Source organism: Triplophysa dalaica, chromosome 18 (genome assembly GCF_015846415.1).
Source record: "Triplophysa dalaica isolate WHDGS20190420 chromosome 18, ASM1584641v1, whole genome shotgun sequence".
Classification (NCBI taxonomy): Eukaryota; Metazoa; Chordata; class Actinopteri; order Cypriniformes; family Nemacheilidae; genus Triplophysa; species Triplophysa dalaica.
The window spans coordinates 7,048,188-7,075,845 of NC_079559.1; the positions used below are offsets into that span (position 1 = coordinate 7,048,188).

The window sequence follows — 27,658 nt, forward strand, 5'->3', positions numbered from 1 at the left end:
TCTGTTATGCAAAGGAAGGTTTTAATCTTTATAAAAAGAGGCTATGTAAAAAGCTCAGGTAGGCCTACATATGTTTAATTTAATAAAAATTACACAAAATATTCACATAACCGGGTGAATGCACACTCACTTCCAGTTACATTAGAAGGCCTTGTATAAAGACACACACGCACACACAGGTACTTTCAATATATTCACAAATCATCTAGGTGTCTTTATAACCACTGCAAACAACTAAGAACTTCTACAAAACTAAACCAAAGTTTTACAAACCATATTTGGTGAGATCTGCACTACTTGGTGTCTAGGAATATGGCTCTACCAGAGTAATAACCGTCAACACATTAGGCGTATGTACATCCTGAAGCTTGACATTGGGATGCTCTTCAATAGTGATTTACAAAACATTACAGTTAGACATTGAGGAGTAAAAACTGTTGAGGTATAGACTAGTCATCTCATATGGCCAGGGCTTTATATCTACAAAACTGCAAGGATTAAGTGTCGACCCTCCATGTCATCATGGAAAGGCATTTGCATGTGCAGCAGGTTTGGGCGGAACGCTGCGGTGCAGCTGAGTGGGCGGCTTTGGGTCAGCGGGGTTGCATCTAAGCCTGAAGAGCCGCAGGTAACGGCCGAGGCCGAAAGTCTTTAAGGGCACGACTAAAAATGAGGCCATCTTTAAAAGGTGCTTTAGACATCTGAGGTTCTGAGACGATACATTCATTCTGCGGTTAGAGGCACGGCCGAGAAAACGACAGAACGAGAGATAGAGACGAAAATAGAGATAGGTCTGCTCTAGTGTTTCTAAGGCACTGAATGAAGACTATGGCACGTCAACAAAAAGGAAAAACATTACAAAACGAACAAGTTCTTTATTCACAGTCGCAGGAAACCTAACGGGGAGAGCGAGAAAGAGAGAGACAAACTGACGTACCCTCAAGATAAACCAAAACCTCACATAGTGTTAGTTTGGCCCAAGCAGCCCTACATTCACTGCTGAGAATACACACACATAAGCAGCCGGCTCTGGGCTGGCATGAGGCTCTTAGATCTCCTGCAGAGAGTGATTGATCTCGATTCTCTCTCTCTTCACTGCTGGCTCGCTCATGCTTCTCGACATATCTCCATCACTTCCCAGATCATCTGAGAATGATGCGTCTAGGTAAAGAAAGAATATGGGAATAAAGGAATATGAGAACATGGAGCAGAAAAACCTTGAAAATTTGAAACTTGTGTTTGGTAACTTTTCAAATCTGTTACCTTTCTCCATAATTGATGGCATCATTGTGCTGAGGTCACTGAACTGAAATATAAACAAAGAAAACTGTTAAAATTGGCAGTGACGTGGTGGGTCTTGTGGTGGGCACTATTCAATATTTATGGAAATTATTAACGCAAAATGTTGTAGTAATTTACAACTATTTATTTCAGTGTCAAAGAGAAAAAGAGAAATAATGCAAAAAGTTTTAAAAATGCGAAGAAAATATTCTCTTTTTTGCAAATAAATGCAAATAGAAACAATTTTTATATTAGAAATTTGGGAGAAATATTGTTAGGGAGTTCACAGAATTGAACAAAAATTATAATTTTACCTGTAAATAGTAAATTCAGAAAAAGTGAAAATAATTTTGAAATGGTCTATTAATTTTTTTCCACAGCTGTATACACACTGTCGCAGTGTGACACTGTCCCCCCTCCCCTGTCGACCTGCGATGAATCTCTCCGTCCAATAAGATTTGAGTTTAGTGCACAAATTTAATACACTAGCTAGTATAAAAAATATGTTTTAAAAGTGTTTCCAAAATGTCAAAAGAGGCTAAAGTCCTTGATACACTAAACTCTTTCACAGGCTAAATCTGTGACAGCTGTTATTAAATTATTAATGTGTGAAGGTCTGAAATATGAAACGGAATCAAGCAGCCTGATCTTCTCACCTCCCCCATGACAGCGATGGGCGTCTCTCCGGTTGCCTGGGCGACACGGTGCTCCACCAAATAGAACATGTATTCATCATAGAGCAGACGGATGAGGTGGAAGGAGCCAAAGCTGGCGGCCGAGCGCAGAGTCAGATCTCTGATCACCATGGAGCTGTAACCAGGGCAACGGGAGAATTTCATCATACTAAACTATAACACTATCACACATCAAATTAGCCACGAATTAAAAGCACAGGCGAAGAAATGTGCCTCTTCTTACTATTAACACTCTTATAAGATCAATTACTGCTAAGCTTTGTGTTTATAAAAAGTTCAACATCTTACCATAATTGAGGGACAACTTAAGATACATTATGCTGGTAGGGTAAACTTTACTTTACCTGTAGAAAGACCATTTGAGGAGGAACTGGCGGGCGGCGCGGGGGAAGCTGGGACTGCCTTCAAAAGGTTTTAGCACCTGGTTGACGACATTCTCTAGCCAGGTGGCCCACTGATCCAGAGAGCTCTGCTGCTGTAGGGTCACTTTAAAATCTTGCTCTAAACGCTGGACGACGCTCTCGTCGCACTGACACACCCAGGACGCCTGCTCCTGTAACACAAAAACACACAGAGTGAGACGCGCACAACACACCGTGATGCATTTAAATCATTTTAGCACAGACACAAGTCAAAGAGACTCAGAGAGAGACGGACCTGAACGTTAGCAAAGTCCACTCGGTTGAGGTCGCTGAGCATCTGGTTGATCTGGGAGGTGTTCTGCAGGACGGCACGGGCCGCTTGCGCCAGGTGATTCAGAGAGGTGTACCTGCGCAAGGTCTGTGCAAACGCACACACTACTGCTGCCTACGCATACAAAGTAACAGAGTATTACATCAAATAATACTAATGCAGAGTATTAAATTACTCGAAAACAAAATTGCACAGATAAAGTCAGCATTATTGACTTCTTACCAATGCAAACCAACTGAAATGCAAATAACAATTTACAGTTATTACCCCTTTTTTCTAACTAGCATTTTTTATGTTTTTCATAATATATAATTTTCAATACTGTATTAATGGAAATATTATTGTATTATTATATTAAACATAATATTTTGTAACTTTTATAATATTATTTAATCATAATATTTGAATGCATTCTTTTTAATCATTGAAAACATTTCATATCATCAAAAACCTTTAAAACACTGTATTTTGTTAGATTTCGCTCGTATTATTTGTATTATAACATATTGTCTTTCAAGTATACACACACATTGTACCTTAGTGCGAACAATCTCCTGTGGAAAGTCACTCATGGCTGACGTTAACCAACTCTCCAAACTCTTTGCAAAGTTTCTGATAGCTTGAGTGAGTGTACCTGCGGGATCACATTTGTCATAAATAATGCTCATTCTTTCTGCTCACTATATCTGCAACACTGATCCAGGAACAGCTCACTGTAAGTGTATTCATATAATTACTAACTGGGAACAGGCCGCAGTACATCAGGGATGAGGATCTCCACCAGAGCCTGATACAGGATGTGATCGCAGCTTCTCATCCAATCTTTGATTGGTTCATATTTACAGAGAGAGATCAGCTTCTCTCTGGGGAAACCTCTGATGTCTTCCATATCCTCTTCACTGCAAAAAAACATTAAAAAAATGAATAAGAAATAAAATAATAAAATGTCCTATTTTTAAATTTCACGTGATTTAACATTTTTAGGTAATCTTATTTTTAAGAATATCTGGCACCTGTTGGGAATAGTAGTTCCCCCGTCACTAGATGGCGCTGTTGAATACCAAAAGGTCTCCCACAGCTTCTCTATGAGATGAAACTGCAAGTTCATCACAACATCAAGAGTCGCCTGACGAAGAAAAATAACCAAATTAAATATGATTACACACATCCAAACAGTTAAAGGTCTACTTACTCCAACAATTCCTCTTAAAACATTTATTAAAAGAGAAGGGTGGAGCTCTTGATGACTAATCTTGAGGACGCTCTCTAATGGCTTAAGATAACATTTGTGTGATGACGGTCTCCTTCAGTCTGAGCTAATACTTATTGAAGTGCCCTCTTGAAATTAAAATGTTAAACAACACAACCACATACATAAACTAAATAACATTCATCTTAAATTCAGTTTAAGGTTAAAAAATAAGCTTTAGCCAAACAAAAGGTGTTTATCTTAATTTAAGAGCAGAAGTGAAATGTGCGTTTGTGTGTGTGGTGCTAAACCGTCTCAAGAGTGATTCACACTTATATTTCAGATTCAGGATGAGGACACACACTATTGTATCCAGTTACACAGCGCCCTCCGCCCCTCGCTGGTCACATGCTATGTTTTGGCTTCCACAGCCAGGTCACCATGACAACCTTGTTTACCGTCACCCCGGCAACAGTTCAAACACAGCACTCCAAAACAAAAAAGAGAAAATCTCTTTCTCGACAAACAAGCGGTCTTACCTTCATCATAAAGAGGGAGAAAAGCACAAATGGGTTGCTTATAAACTTGCCTTTAAACCACAAAACTTCAAGAACAACTTCTTCTATGGTAATTTACACATTCTCTTATCACAACATAATGTGCAGAGACAGATATGACAGAGACAGACTTCCTCAAAAGTCGACACGTCAGATTTGTGACCTGTTGAGGGATTCATCATCGGCCAACTAAATGTTTTCCCAAAATAGTCTTACTACTGCAAACCCAACAGACCGTTTAGCATGACGTAAACAACTCTGATGCACGTCCTAATTTGGACACGTTTCCTTTACGTTTTTGAAAAGATTCACGTACACGTGACAGCGTTATCAAAACGGTTTGCATTCACATGGATCCAGGGAAACCGATAAAATCGTTGTAGTGGATGGCGATGTTGTTGCGTAAAGAAACATGAGGTTCCTTGGCACAGTTATAAGCCAAATATGCTTTTTAATACCGTTGGTGGACGTATATGTGTGTTTAAAGTCTGGCGAATGTAAATAGTGTGTCTTTGCTGGTCTTATTGGTGCAGCACATTTTTAGGGGAAATGTTAACGAATAGTCAAGCAGCGAGAGAGTTCACAGTACGGGAAGCCGCCATCTTGTTTTGGCTATGTTCATGCAACGGAGCGTGTAATACGCATGCGCGTGAAGTCATTGTCTTCATTGTAGTTTACAGTTAAAGAAACAGAGGCGTTTTCAAAAAATTGCACTTTGAGACCCGTTTTCAAAAGTTTGTTTTTTCAGTCGCCTAAAACGCCATTTCCGTGTAAACGGACAGCCAAAACGCATACATTGTTTTTGAGTTTTTTCGTGTAAACGGCCTCTTTGATTTGGGACTTAGTTAACAGTTTTTTAGTACAAATGGTGTGCGAATTGGGATGCAAGGTCAAACTTCCCCTTGTTATTGGTAGTAAAGCTAAAATGTAAGATTAAATCTGCCCATTTAGAGGGTCTGAGAAGAGCCAAATAATGAAGGCGGTGAGAAAAAACTGCAGCTAGCTACAGACGGACAGTCAAGATTCTACTAGTTAAGGTTAATTGTAAAGACTAAACAACCCTGAGAAATAAAAAAACGGAACAAAATACATGCGGTGGACAGAGAGGGCTAGAGAGAGACAGAGTGCATGAGATCACGGCAGCAATGATATCAAGACAGTAAGCTCTGAAATGAAGATGGGTCTGAATATTGAGAACTGTGGTGTAATGAGACCTGTTGCATTATGAAAGTAAAACTCAAGGAACGTGTCAAACCAGAAACTCTGTCGGCACAGAGAACGAGAAGGAAGATAAATACCGAGAAGAGCAGAGAGAGAGAGAGAGAGAGAAAGAGAAAGAGAGATTCATTGTACACAGCCTGACTGCACAAGCTTTGGATGAATTTGAATGGTTATTTCTCATGCCAAAAAAGCGCACTTAGATTGAAATTACAAGTTTTTCCATCTGCATTGAACCTCATCCTCTGCAGTTAAACTGCTCTGGCAACACGAATGTAGTGCTGTTTGTCCTGTCACTCTTAGTAGCTTGTTGAAAGTGAAGGTAAGACTGAGAAAAGACATGTATATGTCATATTTACTCAATTTTGGTAATAATTTATAAAGCATTTAGAATGAATATATAATAGAAGCTATATCAATGGAAAAAACATTTTAATGAATCATACAAATGTATGACTGGGATGTTTAACAAAAATAAATGAGCCATGGACAACAATGTGTGAGGTCCACTAGAGGACTCGCTGTGGTGTTTGTGGTCTGATCCTCTTTAGAAAAATCACACACAACAGAATGAAAGTTATAATGTCAATGTCAAATGACAAATTTCACTTTGACAGACCTAATAATATTTTGTGACAGAAAACTGTTTTACAGAAGGCTATGATTTATAAATGTTTTATAAATTAAGCTATAAATGTTAATGGTGTTTTGCTTATTTATCCCGTCACCTACTTGCACCCATGGTGGAAAATATGTGATAAATGGTTGTTTATCGCAAATTAAAGGGATCCTCTTCCCAAATGCAAATTCGGTCATATATTCCTAAAGCTATCAGGCCCTTATAAGTTTCGGTTTATCTTTGTAACATTAGGCTAGCCAGACTAAGTTTTTGTTTTCTAAACCTTTTGATAGAAGAACATAACCGTAGTGCCAGGCCTTAGGGGTTTCTCCTTAGGGGTCCACCTTTAGGCAGAAGCTCTGGTCCAGCACTGGAAAGTGGGTATGATTCATTTACATCTACATTTAGTCATTTAGCAGACGCTTTTATCCAAAGCGATTTACAAAGAGTTTAGGAAGCAATACGCGATATGTCATACAGGAGCAATAATACAGTAGGTGCCAATATAAAGTTACAGGTTTCAACAAAGTTCATCAATGTTTTATAGGAGCTTCTAGTGGAGTGATACAAATAAATGTGCAAAAGTGTGCAATACCTCACAGTGGATCCTGTAGTTGTTCTGCAGTTTTTTCACATCATTCAAGCAGATCGCCTCAGGCAAAGGACACGAGCCGAGATCAGGAGAGGGGAAGGGCGGTAGGACGTGGGACACATCTACCAAAATACACACAAACATACAATGTGAATAATTCTTAAAGTTAAAATGCAATTAAGAAGGATTGTAAACTAGAGGGTGGGAGTGTAGATAATTTGAATCTTTCCTAAGAGACCGGCTTAAAAAACACTATGCCACGGGAGGTTTTACCAATGTACTGCTGGTGATGCTGGCTCTGGGCGGCTACGCTCTGCTCTGGGGTGCCGGACAAGTGCTGGGAGCTGCTGTTCAGACTGTCTCCCATCCCATCCATCTTGTGCAAGGGCTTAAACCTGGACATAAAAGAAACGTCACAAAATTTACAAGTGGACTATTATTCACAACTGAGAGAAAGAGATATGGATCGAGAGGGAGATGAAGGCTAAGTATGCTGGGATTTATGTGACTGAAAAGAGAAGACGAAAAACTTTGAGAAGGAAGTGTGAATCAGTGAAGGAAATCCGTTACGCTCAAATCCAACAAATTATTTGGTGAAAAAAAACTTTGTCTGGATCTAAACGCGAGACACACTACCAGATGCTGATATAACTGTGACTTGACACTTTAAATACAAGTGGGAAACGAGAGAGAAGGTGTTCACCTCTGTTTCTGATGGACAGGCTGTTGTCTCATTGCCATGTACTGTGTGTCCTCCTGCATGCGGTTGAGAGGCGAGTCAGGCTTCAGACGAATGCCGTAATAATGGTATTTTGAGTTCCCCCTGAGACACACACACACACACAGAATGAGCCATTGCATTTTTATCCCATCAGCTCTATCCCGGCAACCCCAATCTCTGCATCCACACACCACAGTTTGAGACTGAATGTGATTTATTTCAGCCCATCACCTCATGATCATACTTTAAGTATTACAGCAGTGTTTTCAGCAGACCGAATAAACGTTCCTCTGTGCTGCTGTGACTAAATCTAGGAGTGATTGTGGTTGTAGCTCTGGCTGTAGTCTGACATTGTTTGTGGATTAAGTGGGGTTCTTGAGTTTGTAGCTATTTATCTGACCTGGTGCCAAGTCGGCGTGTGCGAAGACCCATGAACACCGAGCGGATGAGTTTGCCGAACGAGGCGGCGTTGACCGGATCCAGTTTCTGCTCCTGACAGTGTCTCAGGTAGTGGTTATACAGAGAGCTCCGCGGCAGACTCACTCCCTCAGCGGTCTCGTAGTTATCCAGTAACCACTGCAACTGCGCACAAAGATACAATAACCTCAAATGGACAATGATCTCAAACCAGATCATGAATACTACAGAAATAGTTGAAGTTTAAACAAAATAATCTTTATCATACATATTCGTATTTATTCTCATACATGCAAAAATGAAAATTCATTCAACATTTATTCAACCTAAAGTAAGACCTAAATAAGACATTTTGAAGAATGTTGGAAACCAAACAGTTTGGGGCCATTGACTGACATAGTAGTTTAATTTTCTTCTATGGTAGTCAATAGTGACCCAGAACTGATTGGTTACAAACGTTCTATCAAATATCTTTCTTTGTGTTCAGAATAACAATACAATGAATACAGGTTTGAAACAACTTGACGGCCGAGAAATTATGCTATCATTTAATTTTTTGGTTAAAACTGTTAAAGTGACAGTTCAACCAAGAATGAATATTCTGCCATTTATTCAAGCTCTGCATACCCGCCACTGTCTTCTGCAGAACACAAAATAAGACATTTTTGAAGGATATAGGGAATCGCTGTTGTGTCTATACAATAGAAGGGAATGGGTACCACCATTGTTTAGTTACTAACCTTTTTTAATATATTATTTTGTGTTCTGCAAAGGAAAGAAAGTCATATAGGTATGAAATGACAAGATGGTGAGTAAAGGATGACAGAATTTTCATTTTGGGTGAACTAACACTTTTACACAGTGTCTATATATCTATTCATGTTTCTTAATGATCATAATAGCCAAGATGTCTGAATATATGATCAAAAACACGAGTGGCATGACTGAAAAATGAATATTTTTTTTTTTTTTTAGATTTCTGCAGGGTTGGATTGTTTGGGCCAACCAATAACCGAGGTAAAAAAACACGAGAGAGGGAGTGTTAAATGGCTCTATTTGAAATGTGGGAGATATCTGCAGACTTTGAAGCAAAAACAACTAACAGCTAATATGTGAAGATTAAATTAGCCCCTCCACCGACACAAACATACACAGCAGCGTTACCTCAGGCTTTGTTAAGCCAATACAGCCCTCTTAAAAGGAGGATCATTGAACATTTTTAAATATTCATAACCGTGGGCTGAGGTGTCTGTCTTTATGCTGACCTATACAAATGTGCCGGTCTCAAGAGCTCTAAGCCACTTCAGGTTGTTAAACATCTAACACATTTCGACTAGGATCTGAAACCCCTGGCAAATTAGAACTAGCGAAACGAAACCTTTAATGTAAGGTTTGAGAGGTGTGCTTTAATGTTAAGTTGTGTGTATGTGTGTGTTTTGTGGAGGGGTGGAACATAAAGCAACGTCTTCTGATATTCAAATTCAGGGCCTTAAACTCTCATTAGCATCACACGAGCTGAAATACACACAAACACGTTCAGTCCCTTTCATGCTAACTGGATGTCTCTATAAGTGGTGTACATGTGAGTGGGGCAGTTTAACCCCAAATGGGCAGTTCTGATAAAAGCATGCTCGCATCAGCGGTGAAATGCAAAGCAAAAGAAGCAGGCAGGAGAAATAGGCTCTGTTACAGATTTTGTTCCCGATTCGAATCAAGTCCCCCCCCCGGTTTGACTTACATGGCTGTTGAGCAGGCTGCTTTTGTGAGTGGCAATCCCATCTGCCTTTTGAAGGTTTTCAATCGCCATTTCAAGCTGAGGAAAAGTAAGGGCATGCGAGACATGAAACGGGGGGACGACAAGAAAGAATGGAGGGGGTGGGATGTGTGGGGGGACAACAGAGGAGAACACACACACAAAAAAGAAAAGGAAATCAGTCTGTTAGCTGCAGCCGGATTTTGAGCATTTCTATTACAGTCTGTCAGTATTTGCAGCCACATTCATTACGAGTGGACAAAAAGCATGCAAATGTGAGGAACTCTAAGGGTAACGGCACTCTTCCTGTCTCGGCCTCATATATGGAAATGAACTGAGGTCACGCTACCCTCAAACACACCAGAACAACTCGCCAGGCGATTCGGAAATCGCACGGTTATAAACAGCGTGTTTATAAACATATCACCTGCACGGGAGAAGGATTTAAGTTTCCAATACTGGGCGCGGATTGGTTTCTCAGCACTGAGGTGAAACTTGTGGCCGAGATGAATTTCGATTTTCAAATACTGTCTATCTAAACTTGAAATAAAGTGAGGCTTAAAAAGATTAAAGGAATAAAAGAAGGCACTGGGAGACAGATTTGGCAGAGTGGCAAACTTAGAAAAAGACAGGGTGGAAGTAAAAAACTGGCATCCTTCCAAGTGTTTAAAAGGCTCCCGAGGGCTCTTGGCCAAATGGTAATGAGCCCCAGGGGTTGCTTTGTTTCGGAGGCCACTCAAGTGGCTGTGAAAACTGCTAAAACAAGGCAGAGCTGAATTATTTAGAGGCAGTTGCCTTCTCAAGCTCTATTACTGCCTCAGGACCACCTCATAAACTTCTATATGACTGATGATATGACCGACTACGTGACAGAGGCTATTAGTGTAGTATTGTACATATTTAAGTGACGCTCTGAAAAAAGTTGCAAAATATTGCTGTTTTAAAGGAATGTTTGAGGTTAAAAACATTCAGTATCGACCATTTTAGTGACATGTCGCTAGTATCTTACTAGTTTATTCGAAATGCATGTTAACTGTAAAGCACTTATAATGGAAGTCTATGGACAAAGCATTCCTATATGTGGAAAATGTGTGGCAACTAAGCTGTCTAAATAGTCCTGGAATGATTGCATCATTTGCATGTTATCATGGGATTTAGTGACTTCAAACAGCCATTATATGAGAAAACTGGATATAACTTAAAAAGTTTAGCAAGCATTTTCTACTCTTATTTGAGCAGTAAAAGTGGTGTGGTTATAAATTCAAAACAGATTTTTTTGCGCCATCGACATGAACTGTAATGACTATTTTTATTTCTTTTAAGAACTGAAGGATGAGAGCAATTTGTTTCTGTGGTGGCCATATTTCTGGAATTGCAGCTTTTCAAATACTCAAACTGTCACAAAATCTCACCCCCTCTCCCACATCACTTATGGACCAGTCTTACAATCTTTTAGTAGAGAGGACCGTACCATTGCGGATGAGGAGCGGGATGAGTGAGAAGAGTGGTGACGGCCGCTCTCCATTCCACCGTGGATCAGGTAAGCACTGCCGCTGGAAATGATTTGACTGCCACCTACGTCCATGGCAATGCCCACCATGCTGTGAGTGGGCACTCCGCTGGCGGACGAGACAACGGTGGTGACCTGTGTGCCCCCTGCCTGGGAGTCAAAGTAGGTGCTTCCGCTACCCTGTCCGTACAGCTGGGAGTCTGGGTTGTAAGAGTATGCAGTGCGACTAAAGGAAGACAGAAGAGAGTGTGCACGTGAGAGTCATGGATTCATGATTTTCAGAAACTTTTATCACAGATCCCACGTACTCACTTTTCAAGTCATTAAAAGAAATTAATAACTTCAGATTTTACCTACAAACCACTGTCAGATGTTTAATAATGTTGAACCATCAAATTAGAGAAAATAAAGATAAAATAAAATGAGCACCCATATCAATTACTTACATTGTTCCATTGGGATAGACCGCCTCTCCCCCCTCCACGTACTGCACCTGGGACTGGTACACGTGCTGGACCTGTTGTACCTTCAAAAACACACAGGAACACACATATGAAGATCAGAAGCAAAAAGCACTGCGTCACGTCTGACGTGTGCCAATATAAATTCTGCAAGCGAAGTGAGGTTCTACATTCAGATTGCAGGCAGCAGAGGGCAGTGAACACAAAGATTCACCTCGACAATGAGAGACACCCCTTCACGCCGGAAAAGCAGTAATTAGCGTGTTAGTCGCGACAGCTCAGGCATGGCGTGCATGAGAGTGAAGCGTGTCTGTGTTTTTCGGGGCTCGGACAGTATGTTGTTGATTTAACAGAGCTGGTGATGCAGGGACAAAGACAGCCGAGAGAGTGACAGAGATATGAAAAGGGGAAAGAGATAAGCCGGAATTGTTGCCGGTCATCGGGGTGTGCAGTGATTGGCTGTCCTGTGTGTGTGTGTGTACCTGCTGAGGGACCTGTTGAACTCTAGGCACGGGCAGCTGCTGCGCCTGAGCACCCTTCTGGGCAGAACCAGTGGTCTGAACTAACACACGCTGCAGGTGAGGGACACACATACACACAAACTTGAGAATTAAGAGACTCTAATTCTTGAAAGGTCCCTTGAAAGGAGAAGCGTAACTTTTCTGGAGTTTGAAATTCTTCTTTATCAGTATAATTTGGCGGCCAGGCAATCACTTGTATTTCTCAACTGTGGTGTCTGCTTAATGAAAAAATGTAAGTGTAATTGTTCACCCGGAAATATTCTGTCATCATTTATTACACCTCATGTGGTTCAAAACCTGTATATGACTGTTATCCGTGAAACACCAAAGAAGATATTTTAACAAATATATTTGACAATATTAAAAGCCCCCGCCCTTCTACTCACAAAACCTCAACATTTCTACCCAATAAAATATTTTAGAGATTAATGTTGACTGTAAAAACGTTTATTAGCTATAAAAATGGCCAAATAATATATATATATATATATATATATATATATATCTTTTTTATGTATTTCAATGCTAATTTTAAAATAATGATCACCTTGATGCCCCTCTCGAAGTCAGCTGGGGCCCCCTTATGGGCCCCGCCCCCCTGTTGACAACCACTGGATACGCCTATAGAAACCATGTTTAATCTCTCCAGACTGGCACCTCAAATGTTCTTCTGTGTGTGTGTGACAACCGAAATGTAATCTATACATAGAGCATGAATTGCAACGAAAACATCATGGCTTAAAGTATTCTACCGGTTTCAGTCAGAAGAAATATGATGTAATACTCAAAACATGAACCTAAATAATATAAAGATGGGTTTCTTTGAATGTGTGGTTGATCCAAACCCAACATTTCCCTCCCAGCTCGGCTCAACGTCGCCGCTAATCATTTCAATCGGCTCTGACAGCTGAAGGGTGTGGGTGAGGAGAGATCTTTCATCACTTCAGATGGATCCAGCGTTTACTGAAGTCATCTTTACCGAGATTCAGACTGATGAGAGATGTGCTACACTAAAGCTCTGCCTTTCTTCAAGGTGGCGGAGGTTTCATAACAATTATTATCTGCCTTGTTGTTTTAGGATGTGTGATAGCGTGTCATGCAGAACACATTTACCTGTTGTGATGGGGGAACGGGCTGAACCACAGGCGCCTGGGCTGAGGTGGACGTCCTTAGTGCCACAGTGGACGCCGTCTCTGAGCCGCCCTCTGACCGCTGCATGTTTCTCCTAAGAAAAAATTGAAAGACAATAAAACACTACACCTTAAATTTAAATGCTAGGTATAATAAATAAAACATCTTTATAATAATGCAAATAGGGATGCAGCTAGGGTTGCATAATGGAATCGTAGATGCATCAAGTTGCTAGAGGGATCAAAGCGGCTCACTGAAACACTCTGCACATTGGCCAGCCATCATCAATGTGCCTTTTCACACAAGCCTCTACTACAGGACCAGGAAAAGCTCGAACCAGCCAAGACAGACCAAGCCACCCACAGCCCCAGCAGGCCACTCATCTATGAACTATATTATGTGGAAATGAACAAAGGAGACATTAACAATCGTATCACAACCACGGTTCGGCTCCTACCGGCCGGGAGGGGATTCAGTTAAAGTGTTGAGCCGAAAAGTTTGACACTGTCGTCAAGAACACAGTTCAACTCATCCGAGCCATGATGCAATATAAAAGAGGAGGGCAACACAAATGGAGACCAGGCGGCCTCTTATGGAACAAGAGAAAAACTAAACGGAACAAGAGGAGACAGCAAAGGACTTTGGAAAGAGTTAAGGGGTGGAAAAACAACGCCCCCCCACACCTGAAAAAAACTGAAAAACTAAAACGGCAATGAGGCTGGTCCCCCCCGCCAGGATACTGATGATCTCCAGCAGTTGTTTGGAATGAACTCCGTCTCTAGGGGCTCCAATAATACAGCTGATATGAGGAAATTCCTCAATGCTTTGTAAACGTTTGTCGGTTGCTATGGTGAGGGATCCATGGCAACCATCCCTAACTCTACCACCCTAACCTCCCCCCACCCCTTGCTCTATTCTTTTTTAAGCGCTCGCACAGGAACTCTGTAGTGGCGGAGAGACAGACAGACTCAGAAACATGGAAAAAGAGCTAAGGGAGGCCTGTCGATCTGTGTACATCTAAATAAGCTCTTAACCTGCCTGACAGCGACACAGATCTTTCGTTCCACATTTCAAAAGCAATTGGCAGAGCGTGCAACAGGTCCCAGATCAGAGGTTAGAATGCGTACTCGCATCGATCCTGAGGGCTGTCAAGAGAGAAGTCTGATCAGAGAGCTCATGCGTTTTCATGACAGTTGTTGAAGTTTACAATGGAGGAAAGCACAACAAGCGATACGCTTAACATGCACGATTTCATCTGAGGGAAACACGGATGATAATTACAAGCACTCAAAGTTTTCCACTGGGAGCGAAAGAATAAAGAAAAGCGGCTAATTGTGTTTCTGAGATTAGTAATGTGAAATAATAAATTCTCAAGTGGAAAGCTGAATTCAAAGGTAAATTAATTGAAGCTGAATAAGGACGAATAGAACTGTCTACAGCGTCTTAAATAAAAGAAGTGGATGAAGATGAATTAAGTAGGGATGCGTGATAAATTATCAGCATTGGCCGATAAATGGTCATTTTTAATGTTATAGATACAAACATATCAAAACATTATACGATTTAAACCGATATATTATAGCCGATAAATCATAAATAATTTCCTCTGGTTAAACTTTTTCAGCTTTTAAGAACATTTTTCTGGAAGAACATCTATAATTTGTTTATTAAATATACCAGAAAAGCTTGAAGGTTAAAGAACCGTTAACAAGTGTAAAGTAGGCTTGGTACGTGATTTTCAGGGGAAAAAGAGAGGTTCTCTTCTTTTCCGCTGTGAATGTTTAAAAATAAAAGCAATTGTCCACTTTTTGCCTTGTGTTTCAGTCTCAGGGAATTTTATATTAATATTTAGATACTGTATATCGGCCAATATATCGGTTTCCAAAGAATTGGTGCATCCCTAGAGTTTTGTAAAGTTTGAGCTCTGGGTGTATTTATAAAATAACAAAAATGTGCATAAAAAAATAAAGCAGCAATAGGATGAAATGCTCTAGAAGAACAGTACAATTCAATTTCATATACGAACAAAATTACATTTCCATAATTTTTCATTCTTTTCTGATGACATCTAACGCAAGAAAGGTTATATATCATTATCATAAATTTCATTAAATGCCTTTTAAATATTTTATAAGGTAAATATCATTTTTAGATGACACTCCAAAATCTAGAAATGTATTAAATATAAAGTATAAAAATGCAAAGAAATTTTAATTGCCTTTGCAAGCTAAAAATTCACTGATATCTGCTTTCTATCATTTTTTTTGTTCATGAAGCCAAGACATCAAAATTTGTCTTTTTCATTATTGTGTCTTTTAAAGGAATACTTCACCCAATAATGACAATTTAATCAGCTTCAGGTTGTTCCAAATCTGTTTAAATTTCTTTGTTCTGATAAACACTTAGAAACATATTTGGAAGAATGCTTATAACAAACAGATTTTGCCCACCATTGACATTTTGAAGAATCTAGGACAGCGAACAGTTCTGAGGCACGTTTTGACTACCATTGTATTTATTCCTACTTTTGTAGTCAAGGGGGGGGGGGCAAAATCTGTCTTGTTATATATGCATTCTCCCAATTATCTTTCTAAGTGTTCATCAGAACAAAGAAAACGATAAAGATTTGGAACAACTTGAAGGTGCGTAAATAATGACAGAGTTTTCATTTTTGGGTGAATTATCCGTTTAAACCATGTTTATAAGATAGTGTAATCCTCAACACTGACTGAATATACGGTAAATAAATAAACTGTGTGCTAAATCTTCAGTAATCACGGAGTCACATCCAATCAATCGACAGGGTTATTCAGGAAAAATCCAACTCTCTCGCATGAGCCATACTGTTTAAAAAAAATGAGTAATAACATCAATAAGTTTCATCAGAACTCTGAGAGTAAATACTAAGTGCGCGCTTTGATCTTTTAAAAGAAAGGAATTTGTCTGAGGGGTGTTGCATTGGATATAAATACGTTTGGTTGGCCCAGACGCAGTTATCTTTGGAGGCGAATCTTGCCTACCGCTATTATTCCTACTGTTAATATTCTTCACTGTAAGCCTTCAGGTGTTCCGAGAGAAATCAACTTCATCCTGTCAGTCAGCGTATTGTTGTCTAATGTAAAACTAAGATAAAGAAAAAGTGAATTAAGGGCAGTATTGGACAAGCGGTGTCACTTTCTGGACTTTACGTGAGCTTCTAGACAAGGTTAAAAGCCACACAAATTCCCCACCAGCAACTACGACCCGCATAAAGGCAGAAGAACAGCGGGAGCCCCGGCACTTTGGTGTGAAAAGCAAGAGAGGCCCGTCCTGAATAGGGTTGTGCTTTATTACAGTACAGCCCAGACTCCCTGCCGCACGACACAACCACTCACCTCAGCTAAACACAAATGAGCTATTAAAGACCGCCAAATCACAGCGGCGATTTCCTTCTGTTCTCATTAACCTTAGTTTGAAGGGAGTGAGATCGAAATCCTTCCTAGGCGTTAAACAACAAAGAAAACACAATGCCATACCTGTTAATGTGTTTAGTGTTGAGAAAAAGGTTTAGAGACATCTGTCAAAGACAGATCGAACTTTAACAGCGCTCTATCAGGGCAAAAGCACATGCAGATGTTCAATTAAAAACAGGAGCCCACAGTCTTGGCTCATGTTTGCACTGGCCCACATTGTTTGCAGAGCAACAACGGTTGCTAGTGGCAACACCGTCCACTCCCGTTTCCAGGAGCCTGTTGCTATGCAACCAACAGAATACTTCCCAAACCAAACAATGCCATCCCCCAAGTGATCCTTCTATCTCACATTAACCAGAAACTTAGAACAATAAATACATAAACTATTACTCCAACCCTGTAAGGGGGGACGGGGGGTTCAGGGACTTGGGAGGGGAAAACCATGTGCCTTCACAGCAAAACGTTTACAGACACTGTGCAGCTAAACTTTCTAACCTTTTCCTTTGGTATGTTTTTTACGTGGTCACGCTGACAGGGAATGTTAAAGCCATCAGAAAGGATATTAAGACAAAAAACGAATAAAGAAAAGTGACTCGACACTCCAAACACAACAATCACTTTGGAAACGAAGCTTTAAACTACTTTTCCAACTAGATAATCCAGACGGTCCTGACAGATTTGCAGCTTGAAAATACACTCCGATTGCTTTAATGAACCACCGGAAGCTTCAAACAGTCGTGCAATAAAGCAGAAGCACTTGTTGCCATTAAAGGGCTGTCTATACTGGACATCTGTGTCCAACAAGCTGGGCTGATGTTTCACAGATACACGGTTTTCAAAACACATTCAGACGACACAGCGGGTTGCCTACCGCTTATAATCCAGACATCCATTTAAACTAACTGACAGAACAAAACAAATCTTGAAGCTGTAGATTATTTACTAAACTGTGTTGTGGGGGCTTGTTTTGGTTAGAACTAAATTGCAATCCAGTTTTATTTAATGTGTGTAAATTGCACTGCATACACAAAGAGAGGTAAGAGAGGAAGGGTTTGCAGATGGCAGTGGACGGTCACGATGTAAGTGTTCAGCTGGACCCTTGGATCCATTCGAGCTCTTCCAAAAAACCTGCAGCTTTTCCTTGCCATTCTCTCCTTGATCGTCCACCAAACGCACACATTCGCAGAACCCTCATTCTTCAATTGCCATCGCAACCCCAGTCCATCCGTCGCCAGCACGCCACAAGCAAAGGGCTCTGCAGCCAGGGAGAATCGGTCGAGCGTTGCCATGGAGACCATTTGTTCACACTTACAACTCTACAACCCCCCCACCCTACTCCTTCTCCTCCTCCTCCTCCTCCTCCTCCCCCGGTAACCCTTTCCAGATTTCCGCACCACCCCCAACCCGGAGCAGAGGATGATTCTGAGAATAAAGAACGTGGATTGTAAAACCGAAAGCTTACGTTTGAAAAAAAGAGTACAAGGGGAAAGACACCGTCATTAAAGTAAACTGTTTAATGGTTTTGTAGGAGTCATTTCCCTGACAAAATGGTGGAACTCCGGATTCTGTTGTCACACCATCTTGTTGCCCATGGTGATACAAAAACAGTCTCGAGCTACTAAAAGGTGCTCCAGGGTAAGTCTCGAATTTCAAAACGTTCTCCAAGCAGGTGCCTGTTTGGGGCGCAAAAATATACATAGTGGTTACTACACCCAGTGACACATTAGAAAAACTGTTGAGGGAAAATTGCCACACGAATGTGATGGATCACAGTTGCTGCTGCAGGCTTGCTGCTGCACAGTTGCAACAAGTTCCAGCTGGAAAACAAACCACCAGATAAAGAAGACTTTTAAATGCATCAAATGCAACAGCTGTTTTTGTATGCATATCTACATTTGTTATTATGTGCAATAAAATACAGCTAATATTGTATGCATCTGGCCATTTTTGTTTGAAGAAGCTAAGATAACCAGACGACCAGAGATAAGCGCCAAATGGCATCAGGTCAACGGTTACCTATATACTGGGATGCGAAGAGAAAACAGAGGAAAAAAACATCCTAAAGTGATTCTGTTCCACCACATTGTCTCCACATTACGTCTACTCTCCAGAGAAAAACCTCCACGTTGGGATTTCGGAGCTGAGCAGGCCGAGTAATCTTTCCTTTATTAATCTGAAAAAACAACACAGCCTTCTCCATACCTTCTGCGATTCATTCGGTTCCATCTAAACAGACGCCCTTTAACGTGCTCTTATGACCGATCTCTACAGCTGTAAATGAAAAGCATCAGCTAAACTCCCTGTGCTGTTGACATTTCAACTTCTTGACTTACAGTCGGTCATTATTACCGTTTGAAAGGAAACAGACCGGATGAAATTTGCCTGTCAACACGCTTCTACCCATCACACATTTAAATAGAAAGATCGGCTCATTAGCTGTCTTTCCTTGAGTATCACATTAGGCAATCCAATAACCCACGTCAATGGTTGTGGCCGATCTAATGGATGGTTTCTCTTCATGCTGGCCAAATCTTCAGACTAAGGACATGAGTGTTTTTAATATCTGTAACACAATTCAAGTATGGAAGGAAGGAGTCGGGAACCGGAAGACATTTAAACAAACATTTAATAAAGTAATAATAGCCGGCGGCCCCTCACGGACGACCGCCGGCGCAATAACATTAACATAAACATAAATACAAACACAAGTTCGGGCCCGGTCCTCTCTCTTCGACGGTCCGGTCGCTCGTTCCTTTTATATTCTCCCATCTCCTACGTGATTCGAGGCCGGTGTGCGCACAGCTGGCGCTAATTCACAATTACTCACCGGACTCGAACCACGGTCTCGCCCCGCCTACTCTACTACAATATCCATTATGAGAAATCCTGTGAGCAGCTGCATAGAAAAAACGACAGAGAACTTAACTGCTTGCAAACGGTGGAAATTTTTTAATAAACAAAGACTCAACCTGGCCTTGACCGATGGGGGAAAATGGGCCAAGATGACTGTTTGACCAGTTCTGCATACAATAGCACAGAGGGCAACGCAAGAGTCACACAAGGTTCAGCCCACACAGAATCAACAATCACTTCCTCGTCGTCTATTCAGGTGCATATAGGGACATGAATGGGTATTGATGGGCTAAAGTGCACATCTGTAGTCAGGCATAGCTTAAGCAACGCATGATAAATACAGAGACGTTAGCTTAGGTGGAGAAAAAGTGCTGAATAAGAGATGTTTTTCTGTGGGTATAAATGAAGTGACCTTCTAAAGGATGAATAAGTGGGTGAATCCTGATGCTACAAAATGTGCCAAACCTAATTGTAATCGATATTAAACGAAACAGAACACAGAAATGAAGTCAGTAAAGATCCGATTTTAAAGACAACGATAAAATAGAACTGAAAGAATAACTTTATTCACCCTCATATTATTTTGAACCTGACTTACATTTTCTTTGAGGTCAACAAACAGAAAACTGGGTTAAGGACAAAAAACAGCTTTGTGTGATATGCAACAGTTAAAAAGGAGGACATTACAGTGTCTGTCCATGTCTGTGGATCATGAGAGACTTAGAAAGAGACAAGGCCATTGTGATGCAAATGTCACTGCCCAGTGTGCTGTTTGTGGCAGGAAATTTAATTAGCAGTTGTACGGTTACGATACAAAGCAGGTGGAATGTAAAGAACGCCCGACAAGGAGTGGTTTGAGACGAAAGGGTGGGGGGTTTATACGGTGAGGGAGAGGCTCTCGTGAGCAACACATTTCAATCTTCAACAAGTCTCAACCTGCTGCTCAGACATCTCACAGCCAAGCCACACGTTTCCCCTATCTCTTAAAAAAAAAGAAGAATGGGTTTTGATCAACTTTACATATTATTCATCAGACGTAGTGGCTTAATGCAGTGTAGTCCTGTGAGCTAACAGAGATATTGGCATTAATATAATTTACAAAATCATTTTTAAGGAAAAAACAAGTAGGGTTTTATGGCTGGTTGCCAGGGGGTTGCTATCTGGTTGCTAGGGAATGTTTTTGGCATGCTGCCAGACCAGTTGCTAAGGCGCTCCCGGTTGTACTAGCCCGAGTCAAATAAAAAAACCCCAGAATCTGGGGTTTTAATCCTTAGATGCCCCTTTGAATGTAAACCAATGAGATTTGTTCACCTGTTTTTATCTCTGTAAAATATTGCACTCCCTGAACAAGTCTTAAAGAAACCTGAACAAATGAAAATTATTTCAGTTGTTCCAAATCTGTGTCCGATTCTTGTTTCCGATGAACACAGAGAAAGAAAAAAATAGAAGAAAAAAACTGTTTTATAAATGTCTTTGTTTTGGTTAACATAAAATAAGATGTTTTATAGAATGTAGGAAAGCATACAGTTCTGGGGCACTTTTGACTACCATTGTAATTTTTGTTACTATGGTGGTCAATGGTGGCCAAGAACTATTTGGTTACAAGCATTCTTCCAAATATCTTTCTCTGTGTTCATTGTAACAAAGAAATCCCAAAGATTCGGAACAATCCAAAGGTGAGTAAATGATGACAGAATTTTTATAGTTGTGTCAACTGTCCCTTTAAGAGTTAAGGTTCATTATTTTTCTGTAGGGTGAGTTATACATTGAATCACATAGAAGAAAAAATAACTTTAAACATTTCTTTGTTCTGTTGAACACAAATTAAGACATTTTTAAGAATGTAGGACAGCAAACATTTCTGGGGCACTTTTGAATACCATTGTATTTTTTCCTACTATGGTAGTCAATGGGGGGCAAATTCTGTATGGTTATAAGCTCTGTTTTCATCAATACAAAGACATTTTTAAAGATTTGGAAAAACTCAAAGGTGAGTAAATAATGAAGAAATCCCTTGCAATAAATATGAGCAATAGATTATAATGATGAGTGCCTATCGAACGGAAACTTCTTTGCTCGAACTCAACCTGTCAATTCTGTATGACATAATGGAGGGAAGCTGTTTCTGTACGTCTGAGTAAATGATAAGATAATGAGATAATTACAGTCATAAACAGCAAAACAAAACACAATGATTATGATATCTATGGAGACAAAAAAGACTAATGATCAACAGAATTGATCACACTGCCAGGACTAAATCTTTATTTCTAAATACACAATAAACAAACCCATCACTGTGCCAAAACAGGTTTCACTTTACAAACACAATTTAATTTGCAACTATAGCGTGTTTTTTCCTCCAATGACTTTATCTCTAGTTTTTATCTTGAGTATTATTGCACTAGAGCAGCCCTGACGCCGACACGCAGGGCGCAGGCCTCACAGTGACCCTGTTCAGCACAAGGGCAGCTGCCGGACGGGTACAGCAGTGATCTGATTCTGGCTCGGCCTCTTTAAACACGGGCTAAATCCAGCACTAGCTTAATCATGCGCACATACACGCATGCACACACACGGGAGAGCTGTATCTGGCCATCTGCCTCCCCTCCCCCATGATGCATCCACATGCACAAATACCTTTCACAGGGGACCACTGCAGCTGTTTGCATGTACTATAGTCCATTAAAAGCTCAGTACGGTATAGGGTTTCAGTAGACCCTGGTAAAACAATCATGAAGTCTCCATGATGGCAGAAGATTGAGGAGGGGAGAGGAGATCAGCTCTGAGACAGAATACAGGACGCAGGCACGGTTCTACATGAGCGCTGACAGATGAGCGTGATGTAATGTGGACTGCCCATGCATGCATGCATGTGCATGCGTGTTCAGATGTAGGTAAACTACCTCGTGCATGCAACTGATGTTATCACTTCCTGTTGTGTAAACGTAGATAGTGTGGCCTGATTTCATTAAATGATTTTAAAGTGATTATCCATACAGATGCTAAAGACAGCAATGCGTACAACACCGGCTCTCATGCTAGTGATGCCTCTCCAGGGTGTGGAAGAGAAACCAGAGACGTCCAAACTCACATCAAAGCAGATATTCGGCATAGAACAGTGATCGGCGATACAGCTGACTAATTCTGGTACTGTATCTGCATCTTGCCCTTCAGCTCCTTTGCGAGCGTAGAGTGTACGTCCATCGCCACAAACAGATTGAAGAGTTGATTAAAAACCACTGACTTTTAAAAGAATAACACAGCACCCCCGTCCCAGCCACTATGATGCCAAAACCATGGCTGTATTTGTGTATCAAGTTGCCATGTAAACATAACAGCTGCTCGGATCTGGGTTGCGCAGAATTCCATTCCCATTCCTTTATTTTTCTTTGTGGTGGGTGTGTAAGCAAATTAAAAGCTTGATTTGGACTACATCGCATTACGGGGCTTTGTCAAAACAAGTGAACAAATGGTTTTAAATTTGTCCTCTGATTTACAGCTAATCTTTTTCTCAGATTTGAATAACCAAAAAAGGATACATAAACTACACAGATATATGTAGTGTTTAAGGCAAAACTTTAACAAACATTGGTTTCTGATATGCTCTTTGGGCAATCTACATTAAGATTTGGGGGTTTAAGTTTCGTTCATATTGACAGAGTCACATGGCCGCAAAACGTAGTAACTTCAGCAAGAACTAATGAATATTCAATATCCTACTTGCATTTTTCAATATGTAACTCCACCAGCATTTATGTGACAAAAAGGCAACAAACAGCTAACCTGCCAATGACAAACACACCATAAATTTTCCAATGGGGAGCATACAGTAAATACAGGTGACATACAAAGATAGGCGACGACATACAAAATACATTCAGTTAGGATGAAAGTATTGTAATTTCACATTATAACCACAGAAATAGTAAGGGAGTGATCTAAAACTAATTAAATGCAACCTTACCACAAACCCCCGCTTCCTGTTGCCTTGAAAGCAAAATTCGCAAGTAATATTTGTCAAGCTGGCATGCCACAGTGCTCAGATTACATCAAACCACGATACACATTCTAGTTTAATTCACTAAATGTTTTATTTTTGGGTAAACATCCTTGTGCTTATGGGGAAACCTATGTAGAAATCATATTTATTTTTAGCAATTTTTTGTACTGCCAACGGTGGCAAACTTTTGATCTCTTGTTCCTGGGGCCCACTTGTCCTTGCGGGCAGACATCACAGCCCATGTTGCCCACTGGGCTACGATGTCCCCTTAGCAACACATCAAACTACTGTACCCAAGCTTATCCAAACGGACAGTTGGACTAACAAATAACTTTGATTATGATTCACAGTCTAACCGAGGAAGAGGTCATTTCAACAATAGTATCGCATGCATTGCAAACCCCACAAAACTACCAAACTGGACATCACACAGCCCAGGAAGCAGAGACCAGCCCCATCAATAATTAACTTCAATTACATGAATGATTCATTTCTCCTCCAGCCTGGAAATGCACCTGTAACAACATATATTTCATTACAGAAACCGGATCTTTGGGCTTTTGGAGATGTCACATTGTAAGGATGTGTTTGGGGAGAATTTCAGAGCTCAGTGAAGCCCTTGACAGACACGTCGGCAACGGATGCGAGCTATGCTGCCAGTCCCCTCCCCGTTAAGCTGAGCTCAGGAGGGACCAGTCACACATACACACTCTCTTAAATGTGACAGACGAATACACCTAATCTTAAGCATCCCACCGCCAGCGCTCCAGGGAGAGTGAAATAATAGAAGCCATCCAGGATGTTGTGGATAGTGAGGAAATAGCTGGTCAACGTGAGGTACATGTTGCATCAGGATCTGTCTCTATGCCAATTATCCTCATTATCAGGCAGGCTTTCAATAGCACGGACACTCTCGGCTAAAGAGAGATCAATAGAGAGGCAGAGACCAATGAGGGCCGACACCTGGACCGCAAGCTATTGTCATGAAGAGGGCTCATTACCAGACTCTCTCCCGAGCAGGTGTAACATCGCCACGGCGACACGTTGCAACTTCAGAAAAATTACAGCAGCTTTGGGTGAGCACAGTCAAGCTGTTAGCGTCAACAGCCAGGCTGATCTCATTAGGGAGAATGATCATGCAAATACATAACTCATTTGCTCATAATTACTACAGTATAGTGATTCACATCACTAACACAGCTCTACTTAGTTACGCCATTAAAAACTTTGAATAGGCAGGGGGATGTGGAGCAGTGACATGTACCCGGCATCAAAGACGCATCACATGTGTGACAGAAATTGATTTTCTGTTTTGCGTCAAAAAAATTGACGCACAAATCAATAAGGCGCAAAACAATAAGGTTAAAGACTAATTTAGATGCATTCGCAATAGCCACTTAAAACAGTGATTTTATTCCTCTCTAAGACACCCGTGTATTAAGGACAATAACATTAATCTCACATCTCATTCATGAGCCTCATTCACAATAATTCTTTGTTTTACACATTTTTACGGATTTTAACGACAGGCTACTAGACATAAGTTAAGATCACAATCTTGATATGAGCCCGAGGATCTGTGTATATGACGAAAATACACTCAAATCAGATATACAAACAGACATTTATCATTGTCTAAATAGTTTACAAAGTTTGTATCACCAATGACGCTCGTAATAAGACAAATCACTTTCGCTGGTCACCGCTTTTGGTTCTTTAACAACCTGTTGATGCATCCCGTCCTGCAACTTCTGGCTCAAATAAACACGACACGACTAAAAACAATCTACGATGTGGCGTTTCCATTTATAAATATTAAAAGTATTTATCCAGAACGTTAGGTAAACGGAACCAAATTGGTCAAGATTTCGCGTCAGTCTCTCGGAATCAGCGCAGAACCAGAGTAACTCACGCGCTTTAGGAAATAAAAACGATCCGTGAAGTGAAGCGATTGCGGAACAAGGCTGTTAAACTGCAACTGTTCCTCCTCGAACAGATTTCGCTGCTATTAAAACAGTTTTAGCTTTTTGGAAAGTTTGTCTACTCAGCTGGTTAGCAAGTTAGCTCGTCAACTTACCCCATCAAGACATTATATACATCTCACAGACGTGATTAACAAGATGTATGACATTTAACATACAGACAGATCACTTGAGGTTTTCGCCCAGTATAGTCAAACAAACTGATCAAAGTTGGCGAGTCAGATGAGCTAACCAACTAGCGCGCTAACGTGATTCTATAAGACAGCGAGGAGATCAGGGCGTGAAAACATGTCCAGATGCAGATTACTCAACCTTCATGGCCTGTAACGTTTTCATGAAATTAATTTCGATCTCTTTAACCAGTAAAAAGATATTCACCTCAGGCTTCTGCTTAGATCTGCCCTGGCTTTACTGTTCTTTTCCCTCTCTCTCCTCCAGTTGCGGCTGCTGCTGCTGTTGCTGAGTGTTGCTCCCGTTGGTAAGTAACTGTCTCCACGACTACAGTCACTATGGCGAGCGGGGGTCTCGAGGCAACTGTTGCTATCGCCCTCCTCATACGTCAAAGGCTAAAAAGCGAGAGGGGGAGGGCCACGTTTAGGCTCCTCCTAGAGCATTTTACTCTTGGCTTAACCGGTTAATGTTTGATTCCCCGCGGAGAGCCGCGCAGAAGCGCGCTTCGTTTCTCTCCGCTAAAACTTTGTGATTTTACCGCGAAGATACCAGATAAACTGACCAAAAGAAGAAATCTGACTCTCGTTTAACGTATTTAACCGGTATGGGCCACGCATTATTCAGCAACGATGTTGTTGACGTGTGTGACCGTAAAAATATCTGTGGCGCAATCCATGAAGTTTAAAAATAGTATTTTTATGCGAACGTCGTCTGTGCTAGAACTGTTCGTGCTGTCAGACTGAGCAGCATATTTGCACGCGGATACATTTCATGTGTACTACGTCACAATCACCGCTCGGTGGCGGTGTTTCATCATAGGACAGTGTTTTCTCAACCGGTGGCAAGGGCCACTAGGGGGCACAAACAAACTTCCTTAAGAGAACTTATATGTATTTAAAATAAGACAAATTAAACAACATGAAATCAAGTTATAACTTGCTTATTGTTATAACAAACAAACATCTTACACCAAAGTCTAAAATATTTTAGGATTTAAGGAGGCATTATATTTGCAAACTGTAAAGTATATACTGCATTTGCCCAGTGTTAAGTAAAATATGTGACCCCGGACGACAAAACCAGTCTTAAGGGTCAATTTTCCGAAATTGAGATTTTTACATCACTTTAAAGCTGAATAACCAAGCTTTCTTTTAATGTATGGTTTTTAAGGGTAGGTCAATCTATGCCTGAGACACTGGAATCTGGAAAACTCTGGAATCTGAGAGTGCAAAAAATCAAAATATTGAAAAAATTGCCTTTGAAGTTGTGTATAGGGGACACTGTGGTAGGCCATCCACTCACAAAAATAAAGTTTTTCTATATTTAGGGTTGGAAATTACTTAATATATCCATGGAACATAATCTTTACTTAATATCCTAATGTTTTTGGCAGAAAAGAAAAATCAATCATTTTGACCCATACAATGTATTTTTGTCTTTTACTAAAAATGTTCCTGTGCTACTTAAGACTGGTTTTGTGATCCAGGGTCACATATGTGAAATAGAATAGCCTAAAAGTGGTGTTCACCAGGTTTACCTTAAATAAAATAAATAATAACCCACATGTGTCTATAGATGTCTGACCCTATAGAAGGAAGAAAACGTGGTTAATATTGCTTTACAGGTACTTTCCTCACACTTTCTCTTTTTATTTCACTGTGTAATCATACAGTTGAGTTAGTTAACCAATTTATATAAATGAATTATATATATTTATTTACCCATTAAATTACTTATTCATGACTTTAATCTTAATTTAATTGTTTATCGTAAAACAATAAATTAAAATGTTGTCATATAACGCCTGTGACTGCTTGTAGTGGGCGTTAGGTGTGTAGT

The 27,658-nt window shown here is 40.5% G+C and overlaps 1 protein-coding gene across 3 annotated transcripts; it reads right to left on the reverse strand.

Annotated features, from left to right (window-relative positions):
• Positions 1 to 26,704, reverse strand: rfx2 (regulatory factor X, 2 (influences HLA class II expression)). Of its 3 annotated transcripts, XM_056772456.1 has the most exons (18): positions 26,027 to 26,704; positions 13,341 to 13,452; positions 12,189 to 12,278; positions 11,692 to 11,771; positions 11,207 to 11,471; positions 9,721 to 9,795; positions 7,966 to 8,147; positions 7,548 to 7,667; positions 7,118 to 7,239; positions 6,848 to 6,966; positions 3,683 to 3,795; positions 3,411 to 3,568; positions 3,206 to 3,303; positions 2,634 to 2,783; positions 2,321 to 2,529; positions 1,938 to 2,091; positions 1,264 to 1,306; positions 1 to 1,161 (listed from the first exon to the last, which is right to left on the reverse strand). In XM_056772456.1, the coding sequence occupies exons 2-18, from the start codon at positions 13,443 to 13,445 to the stop codon at positions 1,049 to 1,051; spliced, it is 2,196 nt and encodes a 731-aa protein (XP_056628434.1). In that variant the 5' UTR covers positions 13,446 to 13,452; positions 26,027 to 26,704; the 3' UTR covers positions 1 to 1,048. The 3 variants fall into 3 exon arrangements, with proteins under 3 accessions (XP_056628434.1, XP_056628435.1, XP_056628436.1); XM_056772457.1 differs by lacking the exon at positions 9,721 to 9,795; XM_056772458.1 differs by lacking the exon at positions 12,189 to 12,278 and having other exon boundaries at positions 26,027 to 26,701.
• Between the last annotated feature and the right edge of the window lie 954 nt (positions 26,705 to 27,658).

Bases quoted from the DNA above. Each gene is read 5' to 3' on its own strand.
- rfx2 (XM_056772456.1), bottom strand. From the start codon at position 13,445: ATGCAGCGGTCAGAGGGCGGCTCAGAGACGGCGTCCACTGTGGCACTA. The intron at 11,472-11,691 runs GTAAGTAATTGA...GTCTTCCTTTAG, and splicing joins GTCTATCCCAATGGAACAAT to TCGCACTGCATACTCTTACA. The intron at 6,967-7,117 runs GTAAAACCTCCC...GTATTTTGGTAG, and splicing joins GCATCACCAGCAGTACATTG to ATGTGTCCCACGTCCTACCG.